The sequence below is a fragment of the Gadus macrocephalus genome, chromosome 13 (assembly GCF_031168955.1).
Source record: "Gadus macrocephalus chromosome 13, ASM3116895v1".
Taxonomy (NCBI): Eukaryota; Metazoa; Chordata; class Actinopteri; order Gadiformes; family Gadidae; genus Gadus; species Gadus macrocephalus.
Window position 1 is genome coordinate 13,753,757 of NC_082394.1, and position 13,528 is coordinate 13,767,284.

The window sequence follows — 13,528 nt, forward strand, 5'->3', positions numbered from 1 at the left end:
TATTACTGCATACCTTCCAGAAGGTGTTGCATTGTGACACATTTTGGTCAGCATTTTGCACTGCCCCAAGAGCAGGCCTTTCTGTTTGTACAGCACTTGTTAGCATAGCTGCTTCCAGGCTGTGTCGTGAAATACACTGCACACTGAAACAAGCTTCCTGCCATCTGGTCAAGAGACCGTTTTTGTGTTCTCTTCCAGTTGACCAATAGATTTGAATGACAGATGCAACCGAGCAGTGCTTTTGCGTTGATCTTGTAGAGTAGGTTGTTTCGGAGTCCCGGTTGGCCATCCTGTGGAATAAAATGGCTTGCGAGCATTACATTGGAACACCTGCCCCCAGTCTGCCCTTTTGTTAGTGGATTCAGCCCCCCGGGTATTATCGCCTCCACTGCACATTCACACTCTCTATTTTCATCTCTTTCTCACTCTCTGTCTCTGTCTCTCTCTCGCTGTCTATATTTTTTTCTTGTCACCCTCTAGATCATTCTTTTATAGACGATCACAGACTGACACAGTCACGGTCAGTTTTCCCACTCCACATCTTGTGAGGAAAAAGGTTTCTGCCCGGGGCTGTCAAATCATCATCTTCTTATGCTAGATTCTTCACCCCCCCCCCCCCCCCCGCCCCCCCATGTTTGCTGAGAGCCTGGTGTCCACCCCAGAAGCTTCTGGAGGACATGATGGCTCTGCGACCAGCTGTAATTGAGGTGGGCGTTTCCTGATGGAGTGGGCTCTCTATTACTGTCCCGTTCCCATGCGGTGACTCAGGCACTAATTGTTCAAATTGTTTGCTGTCATGACATTTGTATGAATAGTAGTTCTTGTTTGCGTTAACGAGTCATACAGAGGGCATTACCACTTGTTGTAAATTCTATACTTCAAATTGATTGATTGTTATTTTTTGTAGATCTCACTCTGGTTTTGTCTCATTTCATTGGGCAGATATGTACACAATACATGTAATTGTGTGCTTTATCCACAATGAGATATGGTTGCCTTCCCGACTGTCCTTTATGGATCCTTTTCAACAGATTCCAAATAGTCACCATCACAAATCACTATTTCACTATTTCACTATCAACAGGGACAAGAAGACTCAGAGAAACTTTAACTACTAGAAAAAAAGTTTGTCAAAAGTACGAAAAGCCAGGTTGTATTGTGTTCCTAGCCGGTAATGTGGATGGCAGCAGCAGGACACATTGATGGAGGAGAGATAATGTGGGTCATCGTGCTGACAGTCGGACCTGTCCCAAGCTCTCCGCGCCTAGACAGTTGGGCGCATATAAATTCAAACTCATAGGCTGCAGGAGCAGGCAGGTAGAGGAAGGAAGCACATGTCCTCAGGGTGTTTCTGTCAATCTTAAGCATTTATTTGTGTGTGTGTTCTCGCGAGTGCGTGTGCATATTCTATGTTTTGTTTAGTTGTTTTTTTTACAAAATGAGGGTATCAATTTACAAATCTTATATTAACTAAAATTGTATTACATTAGTCGGAAACAAGGTTTAATAAAACAGAGGGGGCAATATTTTCCATTGTAAATTTAAAACACGCGCACAACAACACTGTTGTGCGTGTGTGTGCAGGATGACATGCAGGAGGGTGAGAGAGCGCGAGGTGAGGTTTGAGAGAGAGCGCGAGGTGAGAGGGAGCGAGCGAGCGAGAGAGGGAGGGGATTGAGAGACGTCCCCTTCTAGGCAGTGTTGGCAAGTGTCTTGCTGGGTTTGACTAAGAGATGACACAACTCATGGTCTCTAACGTGGCAATAATAAAACAGACATCGCAACCGAGGGTCTATATTTCAAATAAGCTTGTTTAGCTCGGTTCCATCTCGGACTTGTCTATATATCCGACCGACTGGGAGGAGAGAGAGACGGTCTAATTGGTCGTCACTGGATGTCAACTTGAGGACAACGGGCTTCTGCAGGTAATTGATTAGAAACACGTCTCCCTTATGTATAAGTTTCACCTTAACGTGTTATTTATCGTGTATATTTAACGGTTACGTATACACGATAAATAACACATTACCGCTATAATAACTTTATAAAATAAATAAGGAACGTTACGTTTATACCGTCGTTAAAAGTTTCCTCGCTGTTTTCATTACAGTCTATGCGCACTGGCTGTGTTTTTCCTCATGGGTGAATTTAATGTAAATATGTTCAAAACAAGTAGGCCTATAAAGAATGCGAACACCGTCATTTGTATCGAGAATTTGTAGCTTTAAAATGTTTAATGTTTTAAAATTGTGTGGTTGTAGTTAAATGGGAAACAAAATAAGAAATCGTAAATTCATTGTGTACGACATTTAAATGCAGTCTCTTCGTGAGTTGGTCCTTCCTCCCTTCTGAGATTGTGGAGTGACCATCTGTCTTGCACTTTACTCATGGTCTTACACTCGTGAGTTTGAGACCATTAATTAATCATCATAAGTGATGCATGAATTCATAATCTGTATAGGCCTAACTCATGTAGTAGCCTAAGGCAAAAAAGGGAAACGTGAGTAACAAAATAAATGTCAGAAGGAATTTGGATTGGATCGATGTTTAGGCTATCTCATGTGTTGATGAATGGCAGGCAGTGGAGTGAAATAATATAACGATCAACAAAATGTAGGTCATGCTGTGGTCGGACAGCTGAAATTAGATAGAAACAGCAGCAGCATATTTTTGATATCTGGCAACTTAATATATATACAGATTAGCAAAAAAGACATGCTCTGATCTTTTTATACAATTTGAGCTCTGTAATTAGTGATTCGATGTAGCCCTTAATATTTAGCAGGTCTGTCTGTATTTGAAAACTACAACCCAGTGAAATGACGGGCATACATTTCCTCTAAATGTGAAAATGATGAACATGAACCTACATTTTAAAGGAAGACTAACTGGATGAGCCTTTGCTAAGAGTTGCTTATCAATGCTTTGCTCCAAACGTGGATACCAAAGAACAGAAGAGGCTCAACGCAAGTGCCATACATTATATATTGACACAGAAGGAGACAGGAATGATGAATGTTCCTGTCTGCAATGGTGTGTCAAGGACCAATTTGGCTATCGATCCAACATCCCTCACATATATCAAGGTAATCCATGACCATAATGGAAAACCTTTCTAAATCATTCAATTATGGGGAACAGTTGAAGTTGCTGCTCCCATCCCGTCATTGGCTGATGATTAATAATGGCCATGTCTGACTTTTTTTTTTTTTTCATTTTAAGTAAAGATTATGATGACGAAATGATTCATACTAAGAAAAATGTAAAAAAGGTTCAGTATTGATTGTGAACAGTTAATTGTGGCTTGTGTTCTTCTACCATTAAACAGCGATTGTATTCATCTGTTATTCAAGTAGATCTGAACATTGCACTGTCTATCTCACTACCTCAGAAATAAGTATTATATTCAGGAACTTGTGAATCACACAAAAACAATCTCCTTCATTCAGATGTAGTTCAGTGTGAGCCTTATGTTATGCCAGTGAGAATAAGTAGGAGCATTACTGTGAGTGTGTGCATGCGTGCGTGCGTGCGTGCGTGCGTGTGTGTGTGTGAGTGTTATGGAGAGAGACAAAATGTCTCCTCGTTACCACTCCTGACTACACGTTCCCTCTTCGACAGGCTCAGCACGCACACACGCGTGAGTGTGTGTGATCGGACCCTGGACCTCGGCCGGGTGCTATGGTGAGGCGATGCCGACGGGCTGGAGCGAGGAGAGACGTGACGGCGCCGCTGGGACCGCCGGCCAACGTAGCCCGGCGTCCCCGACCTCATTCTGGCTGCTGTGCTCCTTCCTCCTGTCCTCCGCGGCCTGGCGCCCCCTCGCCGCCGACGACCCGTGCCCCGAGAAGTGCCGCTGTGACTGGGACACGGCCACGGTGTGGTGCTCCGACGCGGGCCTGGCCGAGGTCCCGTCCGGCCTCCCGGCGGAGACCGTGGCCCTGCACCTGGAGAACAACTACATCCGGCTGGTGCCCGAGGCCGCCTTCGCCGAGCTGCCCCTCCTGCGGGACCTCTACCTGTCGCACAACCGCATGGAGACGCTGGCGTCGGGGGCCCTGCGCCACCTGGGGCCCGAGCTGCGGCTGCTGGACCTGTCCCACAACCAGCTGAGGCGCGCCAGCCGGCAGGACTTTGGGGCCACGCGCGCCAAGACGCGGCTCTTCCACAACCCGTGGCACTGCGACTGCGCCCTGCAGGAGCTGGTGGAGGCGCTCAACCTGGAGCCCGAGACGGTCAGCGGCATCGTGTGCGAGACCTCGGTGCGCGGCGGGGGAGTCGGGGAGGGGAGCCGCTGGGAGGAGCCCCCCGGGGCGCAGCAGCAGGGGGAGCACGCGGGCCAGCCGCTGGTCAAGCTGCTGGACGCCGGGGTGAACTTCTGCAGCATGCAGCGCAAGACCACCGACGTGGCCATGCTGGTCACCATGTTCGTGTGGTTCTTCATGGTGATCGTGTACGTGGTGTACTACGTGAGGCAGAACCAGGCCGAGTCCCGGAGGCACCTGGAGTACCTGAAGAGTCTGCCCAGCCCGAAGAAGGTCCCCACGGAGACGGACACGCTGAGCACCGGGTTCTAGGCCAAACCCGGCGGGGGTGGAGGGGGTTGGAACGATTGGGATTGATCCAAGGATTCTGGGGAATGCTGATATTTTCAGCCTCTCCTATTTGGATGGAACCAGTCCAGTTGACTTGGCAGGCAAGACATGAATTTGCCCTTTAGACTGTTTCTATGGTGCCCACAGGGGTTTTCTTTTGTTGTCAAGAAAATTGCTCATGTGCTGTTGTTTTAAATTACATTTCGTAATTTCCCGGTGAAACACAGACTCCCTTTTCACATGAGAATTGGTGAGATCTTAGCAAACAGCCTTTTAGCAGCTGCGTGATCGATTCCTCCCTTTTTCCTTTTGGTCCGTTCCTTTCTTCTTTGCACGCGGCTTGTCCTTTAATCTCCCAGCGTTGAGCCATCCGTACGTCCGCTGTTCTGGCTCACTGACCGCCAACAAGCACCTTTAACAGAGGATGAAATGGACCGAAAGTGCCTCACACACAGACACCCATACAGGGAGACCGGACGCTGGTTTGGAGGTGTTCAGGGAAGGTGAATGGGATGCGCTGGGGGGGATGGCCTGTCGGTAGCAGCAAGATTAATTGAAACAACAGCAGGCATTTTTGTTTTGGCCAAGAACTAAAAGGAGGAGTTTTTTCTCATTAAGACAACCTTAAAGAACATGGACCTGCAGTAAGCTGAAGGTTTTACCTCGTTAAATTCACTGATGATTTTTTAATGCTTGTGAATATTTTATCGTTTACCTCATTTATTATTTTAATATATTTTTTAATTTCAAGGTCATCAGGCTAGTCATGTATTTTCAAATGAGTTTAATGTAAATTTTGGAAAGCCACTCAGGATTGTGAATTATGTTCAGACAAAGCTGTAGCAAATCAGCTGTCATTGTTTTGAAGGAGAATCTGCAGCTTGCCATCCTTACAGCTTTATTCAAATTAAGACCACATTTAGAAATGGTTCAATTATTGCCATCTTTGGAGGCAATATTAACAAGGTCTTTATGCTTGAGTGTCTCTCTGCTAATGGGAATCATAATTAATCCCCTGAGTACAGTTATTTATGAGCTGCACTGAGTGGAACTACCAATTGGTCTTTCTTGATTTTGTTGACACACATTTTTCCCAAAGCCTTATTCTTTCTGTCGTGAGTTATCACCAATGAATGATATTCTCTCATAAACTTAACTTTACACAATCTTTATTTGATATTACAGATTATATTTATATAGATATATCTATATCTATATCTATCTTTTTTAATTGCACTTACAACAACACTGGTTTAATTTAAATTGGTAAATTGCATAACATAACATCAATACTATTCTATATACTTTCATACTCGGCCAGGCACTGACAAATCTTTTGATGGCCTTTGGCATTCCAATGTTAATACAAATGTCTCAAAGGGTGTTTTGCAGGACGGTGATCGCTTGCATGTCGCGTCAGGTCTCTCTATCAGGTGATGAACTAATAGTTGTGTACAGTTACACCCTTTACAACGTGTTAGCAAATGTAGCAGAGCAACTCTCTATTCCATTGTCCTATGTGGTGAACTGGATTGGTACAAGTCTTCTATTTAGGATCATAGTTTATGTATACAATGTTCCTGTCCTATATGTGCTGTTTTTTTCTGCATTCAAGTAAAGACAGCAAGTTGCTTGGTTGTGGAAGTTGGTGTTGTTGTTTAGGTGAACATTTACTATGAATTAGTAATAAGTAGACACAACAATATTACTGTCACGGTAAATGGTTTAACTGCAGTCCAGGGTGTAAAACAGAGGTGAGGTCAAGTTTGGGCGATCCAAATCTTGTCAAGCATACATGGTCGGTCAAGGAGCCGAGGGTATTTTATTGTTTTGTTGTTCAGAATAAAAAATCCAATTGCTTCGGAAAGCAATTTCACACAAAATAATAAATGAATTGGAAAAAAAACAACAGAATATCCATGATATTCAACACACGGCCTGCTTTAGTCCATTGTGATGCTTTTTTTTATTGCTTAGCTGCCATTAAATTCAATTTACATAAAAAAATATGTATGATGAAATAAAGATGGAAGCAATAAAGATGTGGATCATAGTCATCAGCACGGCTGTGTTTTTTTTACTTTTTCACAGTACCTCACTCCAATATAAACAGAAAGAAAACATGCATCAGGTATAAGATATCCTTCAGTCCTGCTTCGACTTCCATCCCCACCATCTTTGGACTCAATCCAAGTGCTCTGACTGCTTGAATGCCCTGAGCCCTGAAAAAGTGCAGATCGGCCACCCCAGAAAGGCCCTTAATGGAGGAAGCATACATCTTAAGGGCAGCTTTATGTTTAACCTCCTGTAAAAAGCTATACCAATTTCTTCCCTTTAAAATTAAAAAATGCAGGGATAGCAAAGAAAAGTCACTTCAGTCCATCACTTGTTTTTGTCTTTTATTTCCAATTTACATTAATCAAAACGTAACAAAAACAATGTCATGATCACCATCATCATCATCGTCATCATCATAATAATGCTATTATTATTAATAATAATACTATTATTAATAATAAGAATATACACAACCTCACACAAATGCACCCTGTGCCCTGGCCAATAGGGTGCTCCCTTCTCTTTGGGGAAGCACTGGATTGCGTTACAATGAGCGACTGGGTTTCATCCAGAGGCCTCTCACTGTGATTCTGTGTGCCAAGGCCGAGGAGGCTTCCTGTGTGAGGTGACCGCTAGGGGTTGATGGGAGGAAGTGGATGGGGTCGAAGGTCATGGTAGAGGGGCTCTTGCAATCAGACTGTTGCACAACACGGGTCCCATTGAAATTTGTGTGAAATAAGCCAAATTTCTTACTTTTTTCTTTTTGCTCTTGGTGTGAGGTAGCTTTAAAATATAAAAAAATATTACAAATGTAGGAAATAAACAAATCTAATTTAAGGAAGGAATCATTTCCGAATTGGTCGTCTTTGTTTTTAGGATTTTTTGACAGCAACATTTATCAAACTGAAATATAAAATCCCGGGATAAAATGTACTTTCTTTCTATATATGTGTATACATGTATGTACATATGTATGCATGTGTATACACACATACAACATTCATGTAGCTACATATCAGCATCTGGTTGTTAAAAAATACAGACTGTTTTAAAACAATAGCACCATTGACTTTATTATAATACACAATCGCCTTCTGATACACACTGGTGGCAGAAATAAAAACACCTGCATTTAATAAACATTGCCAGATTCTTTTGGTTTTACGAAAAATAAGATATGTAAGTTTTAGTGGATATGCTGAAGGAGAGAGAGGGAGAGAGAGAGAGAAAAAGACAGAGTTTAGGATAAAGAGATTAGGAAATAGGACAGCAGCAGGGAATATAGGGGCCTTCTTTCTTTAATATGAAGCTGTGAGCACGTTTGTTTTGTTCCCATCTTTCTTGTGTTTTTCTTTTTGATTTGGTGGCATGCTCAGTCCTAACACACCTGGGACCCGGACCTAAACAATAAATAAATAGCACCAACAATCACCTTTCTGTTTCTCTCTCTGTAGTTCCCTGGCATGTTCCCTCGTTCTCCTTGGTATTCCTCCTTCTAGGCGGTGGGGGTTTGGGTGGGGGGAGGGAGGGGGGGGTTACTGATCACCCAGGGTAGGTGGGAGAGGTGTGGAGGGGGGGTCCCTGGGTGTCCATAAGAGTTGATTAGACTGCAGGCAATGTTGGATGAATCACAGATGTCGTTTGCCGGGTGCCATTCAGTGCAGGTATCCTATGGAGTACGACTGGAAGAAGCACTTTTTTTTACTTAGAAAAAAAAAGTCCAGTTTAAAAATAAAATAAAAAGAGGGCCTTGATCTTTCTCGTTCCTCTCCTCCTCGTTTCGAAGCGCGTTCTTCTCATTTTTTGTTTTTTTCCGTCCAATTTCCGCTTCGTCGCTCATCTTTGGATCCCTCGTGCTTCTTACAAGAAGCAGACTGCTCCCACATCCACACCAAACTCCTGATCTGCTCCACCGATATCCATGGGAGCAATGTCCACCAGGGGCAGGCGGGAGGTCTTCTGCGATCGGTACTCGATCACAGTCTTGCCCCACTGCCCTGTGTGTTTCTGTAAGGAGAGGGACATAAGGAGAGGGTGTCCATGTGAGTGCCAGAGTGCACGGTGTATGAGAGTGGCTTTCACATTTTTTTGAAGGCCCGGCTGCAGCAGACCCAAAGCAGATCGCTGAAGGTCATCTCAGGATTTAGTGTGTTTAAAATGATTGCACTAAGTATGATTCAGCTAAAGGTTAATGTATGAATAACTATCCGACTCTGTGGCAGTCAAAAGAGTTGGAAAGGGAGACTGGCTCAACTACCAAAACACAGCAATAGAATCAGCCTGTAACTGCAATCAAACTCTAAGTATATCTTACGCTACGGTTCTACCGATGTAAGGAAAAGCAGTACTAAAGGGCCGACCCCCATTCATTTCCAATCCAGAGTGCTGACACGAGCTGCCTCCGCCAACAATGGGAAGGACGTCAAGGTCATATGTCGGAATGTGTCTGTGTGGTTGAACCGATCGATCAGCAATCAATTTCAACATCTTAAAAAACATTCAAGTGAAAAGGTAATTGACACCGGTCAATACAGTGTCAATCTGTACTGTATTGTTCACCACTTATTTATGCATTCTGAAAACCCTGCCTTAGGTTCAACAGAAAACCCGTAAGACAACTCGATGTGTGCGCGCGCGTGTGTGTGTGTGTGTGTGAGCAGCTCCTCCGTCCTCACCGTGCATCCGTCCTCCATGACGCTGTAGGTGAAGCGGCTGTTGCCCTCGGCTCTGATCTCCACGTCGTTGGAGCCCTGCAGCAGCAGCGCCTTCTTCAGGTTGCCCGTGGCGGCGTCCAGGTAGGCCACGCTGTTCCTGCAGTGGTAGGTGAGGTTCTGGGACGCCTCGGTGGACAGCAGCCGCAGGAAGGTCATCTGGATGGCGGCCGTGTTGGGCGCCAGGCTGTCGTCGCCGTAGCTAAACTGCGCGGGGCGGGCGAAGGCGGGGCGGCGTGGATGTGGAGGTGGGGGGTTGGAGGTGGGGGGTGGAGGAGACAAGTGTGAAGAAAATGTGTGAAAAGTGGTTGGAATTTGAAAGCCTTTTTCTGACGCTTTTTCCCCTTGGCTGACACTGTTTATTTTTAGGAATGACTTCTTTAAGTGTCTTTGGATGATGATCAGTGGGCCGCTATAATTCTGTACCTGGGGACCAACTGCATGCGTTAATGTCTTGCTCAAAGGCAAGTAGTAATCCGACATTGTGACTCCGTTCGTCTTAGGAAATCATGAGCTTTAACTGTCACAGTAGGATTAAGATGTTGTTTTCATCCTCCTATTCCCTCCAGCACTTACAGAAACCCCCCCAACAATCACACATCCTAGCAACACTCACACCTTATACACACTAACTGTTAGTGTCTTTTGTCGTTGTGCCCAGCGCGGAGGTCTGGGCGTCACAGTGTCACTCACGTGGAATCCTCCGTTCATGGTCTCTCCGAACCAGACGTGCTTGCGGTCCTTGCTCTTGTTGGACCACCAGTTCTTGCGGGGGATGCTGGCGGGCTTGGGGTGGACACAGGACTCGCCCGTCTCCATGTTGCAGAACACTTTGATGGCGTCGATGGTGCAGCCCTGGTTGGGGTCGATCCAGTACTCTCCTGCACAAAGAACGGATGATTAGTTTACCTACTTTACTATACTTGTTTTTATCCCACACAGGAATTCTGGTACAGGACAGTAGTAGAAAAACAAAAGAGATAAAAACAATAAAACAATAAAGCTAATGCAAATAAATACGAAAATGTGTCCGTATACACATAAGAGCAATAATAAAAGGTGCACAAAATAATTGAAAACATTATCAAAAGAGACTGTCACAACACAATAGCATTTACACGCAATGATACACCTAGACATTTCTTAAACTACTCAATGCATGTGTGTATATAGTACAGTATAGTAGTATATACTCTAGTATCTTTCATGCAGAACACAAAATGCAAAACAACAAACATGCGATATGTGATTATCCGTGGCACGTCGCGGCCTTCCGAATCCCTGTTGTGTCAGGGGTGCGAGGATGCGCCTCGCACCCCTCGCTGCGCACTCAGGGCCGCTTCAATGGAGCCACTTACCGCTCTTCCAGTCGGGGTGGCACAGCTTGAGGTCCCTGCAGGTGCGGGCCGGGTTCTTCTTGGAGCCCTCGGGGCTGCGGATGTTCTCGATCTGGTTGTTGAGGGACTTGAGCGTGGCGTCCACCTCGGCGTCGTGCTGGCGCAGGTTGCCGGCGGCCTGGTCGGCCCTCATGTACCTCATGGGGTCGTGGGACTTCTCCGTCTGGGACAGGCCCGCGAAGGCGGACATGTCGATGCCGGGGCCGGGTGGGCCGGGGGGACCAGGGGGGCCGGCGTTTCCAGGGGGTCCCTAAAGTGAGAGAGAGAGAGAGAGAGAGAGAGAGAGGGACAGAGGAGGTTAAAGGTTAAAGCACGGTTCAGACCTGTGAAGGTCATTCAATGGAAGCTCAGGGATATATTGTTCACGGCTTTGTTCTGAGATGTTTTATTATTGTTTACTACTTTACGTGTCAAGATAAAGTATTGAGCGTAATGTACGTCATAGGATTTGTTCAGAATATGGGATATTTAAATAATACGGATAGACGTTGGTAATCATCCATGAAATCCTCATCAAGCTGAGTGAAGACACTGTATGTATATTTTGAGAACACGCAATGTGTCTTTATCTCATACATTGAATACATTAACACATTGGGTCACTGTGCGTCAACATCCATAGTCCAAGGATGCATCCTCTTCAAAACTGAGGGACCTGAACCACAGATTAAACACATGTCCTGATTTCTGTTGAACCTGTTCTAGGCATCAATGAGACCCAGGGGTTCTGGTCAGAGGACACTTACAGATGGACCAGACTCTCCAGATCGGCCGCGGGGTCCAGGGGGTCCGATGGGTCCAGGCATACCGTTAGAACCGTCCTTTCCAGCAGGGCCGACAGGTCCGGGGGGTCCCTACGAGAACAAGCAGAACAAAACAAGAGGACCTTAATTTTGTCCTCTGACGAACCTCAACCTCAAAGGAAAAAACGACCTAAACGCCTCTGAGCAGAGCAACATCTAGACGACATCCCTTTTATAATTCACTATTGTATAATATTTTCACTGTTATCCCTCCAGTCTATTGATGTTGCTGATCGGAGCCGTTACTCACTCTGGCTCCTGAGGGTCCGGCTGGTCCGGTGGCTCCCTGGTCTCCGGCTTGACCCTGGGGGGGACAAGATGAGGATGGCGCTGATGCTGATGTCGATGTTGATGATGATATGAGGATATCATTGGTAGGTTCCAATGTCTACATTAATGTCAAAAGTATCCGGAGACCAATAGAAAGGTTGGTGGTTTGGGACTTACCGGAGGTCCGGGCAGACCCTGGAGACCGGTGAATCCTCGGTGTCCCTTCTGTCCCCTCTCACCAGACTCTCCTGCCTCTCCCTTGTCTCCACGTGGGCCTTGGGGTCCCTAGGAACACACATATCGAGACCTGGTCGGTGTACATCGAATACCCAGACATGGATACAAAATACGTAGTATGTTATCTGTAACTTAGTTATCAGTTTTGCTAACACCAACTTTAACTCACAAGGATTTATCTGGTGCACCAGTTGTTGGGTACCGGCATGTTGGTCTGTGTGTGTGTGTGTTTGTGTGTGTACTCACAGCCATTCCTCTGGCTCCAGCAGGTCCGGCAGGGCCAGAAGGTCCTTGCGCTCCCTGAGGAGAAGCGAGGAAGAGGCGATGGTGAAACCAGCAGGTAACAGTGTTGTTGTGACATTTCATCATCCTTGATACTTTCTACTATTCTACTATCACATAAAAAAAAGTCACTATTTATGCGTTGTCTCTATTTTTCTCTACGGTGGAATAAAATCGGAATGATCTAAAATATAATAGTCTGATTTCTTGCACTGGACGCGATTTTTGGTATTCTGAAAGGGGCGTTCTGCTGTCCTTGCGATGGAGTTCTCCTTGATAATGTGATGTCCCCCAGTGGACAGTCGATCGCGTCTGTGTACAGCTCCATTGCATTGAATATAGGGGATGAGCTCCTCCGGGTACTCACAGACTCTCCTCGGTCTCCCTGCTTCCCGGTGGGGCCCACTGGACCGGATGCCCCGGTGGAGCCCGGCGCTCCTGGGGCGCCCACGGGACCTGTGTTGCCACGGTCACCCTGAGATCACAACACAGTGGTAGAGTCAGGCGTGGAGAACAAGGTGCAGGTACGACGACAACACCGGTTTGTCCACAAGGGCAGAAAACAAACTGTTTTTAAACAGGGGTCTTTTGCCCCTGGGTAATACCTTTTAGGGCCTTTTGGAACGTTCCCAGGGCAGTTTGATCAAATGTTGTGTGATACCTTATGTTGCTTGCAAGAACAACATTCAATAACTTTAATGTAAAATAAAAGAGGACCTGCTTTGCACATACAGAGCAAAATACTGAAGTTTACTTTTTTTTTATGGGGGCCTTTAAAAGCCAATAGCATCCTTATTTCAGGACGAAAGGCCCCCTGAGCTCCTGTTAATTTCTGACCCTGGTGGCCCCCACAGGATTACATAATAATCACTAATGAATGCTGTAGTGACTAACTGAGGACTCACTTCATTTAAATAGTTTACCATGCAGGATCATGAACAGATTATATAGACACATGAAGGTGAGGGGTTCACCTTGATTCCAGGAGATCCATCTCTACCAGGGGGTCCATCAGATCCAGGGTTGCCCTATGGGATGGCAGAACGACATGATTGAGCATTTGTGGTTTTAGTACTGGCTTATGATGAGAAAGCATTCTTATATCTCTGATGTTGACTATTAGAACTGATAGATCCTAGTTTAACTAGAAAGGTATTTCAATGTGTCCACTGAAA

The 13,528-nt window shown here is 45.6% G+C and overlaps 2 protein-coding genes across 3 annotated transcripts in view; one reads left to right on the forward strand and one right to left on the reverse strand.

Moving 5' to 3' along the window:
* The first annotated feature begins 643 nt into the window (after nt 1-643).
* Nucleotides 644-7,809, forward strand: LOC132470818 (leucine-rich repeat-containing protein 3-like). Its single transcript, XM_060069703.1, has 2 exons — nt 644-1,925; nt 3,622-7,809. Exon 2 carries the CDS (start codon nt 3,693-3,695, stop codon nt 4,575-4,577), a length of 885 nt encoding a protein of 294 aa, XP_059925686.1. The 5' UTR covers nt 644-1,925; nt 3,622-3,692; the 3' UTR covers nt 4,578-7,809.
* col2a1b (collagen, type II, alpha 1b) overlaps nt 6,980-13,528 on the reverse strand; it is a 44,594-nt gene continuing 38,045 nt past the window's right edge. For both annotated transcript variants that reach the window (XM_060069697.1, XM_060069696.1), the window contains 10 exons: nt 13,328-13,381; nt 12,721-12,828; nt 12,318-12,371; nt 12,012-12,119; nt 11,815-11,868; nt 11,508-11,615; nt 10,723-11,011; nt 10,058-10,245; nt 9,329-9,571; nt 6,980-8,660 (listed from right to left, as the gene is read on the reverse strand). In XM_060069697.1, coding sequence (XP_059925680.1) covers nt 8,514-8,660; nt 9,329-9,571; nt 10,058-10,245; nt 10,723-11,011; nt 11,508-11,615; nt 11,815-11,868; nt 12,012-12,119; nt 12,318-12,371; nt 12,721-12,828; nt 13,328-13,381 — 1,353 coding nt within the window. In that variant the 3' untranslated portion in view covers nt 6,980-8,513. The remainder of the gene's footprint in view (nt 8,661-9,328; nt 9,572-10,057; nt 10,246-10,722; nt 11,012-11,507; nt 11,616-11,814; nt 11,869-12,011; nt 12,120-12,317; nt 12,372-12,720; nt 12,829-13,327; nt 13,382-13,528) is intronic.

Bases quoted from the DNA above. Each gene is read 5' to 3' on its own strand.
- LOC132470818 (XM_060069703.1), top strand. From the start codon at position 3,693: ATGCCGACGGGCTGGAGCGAGGAGAGACGTGACGGCGCCGCTGGGACC.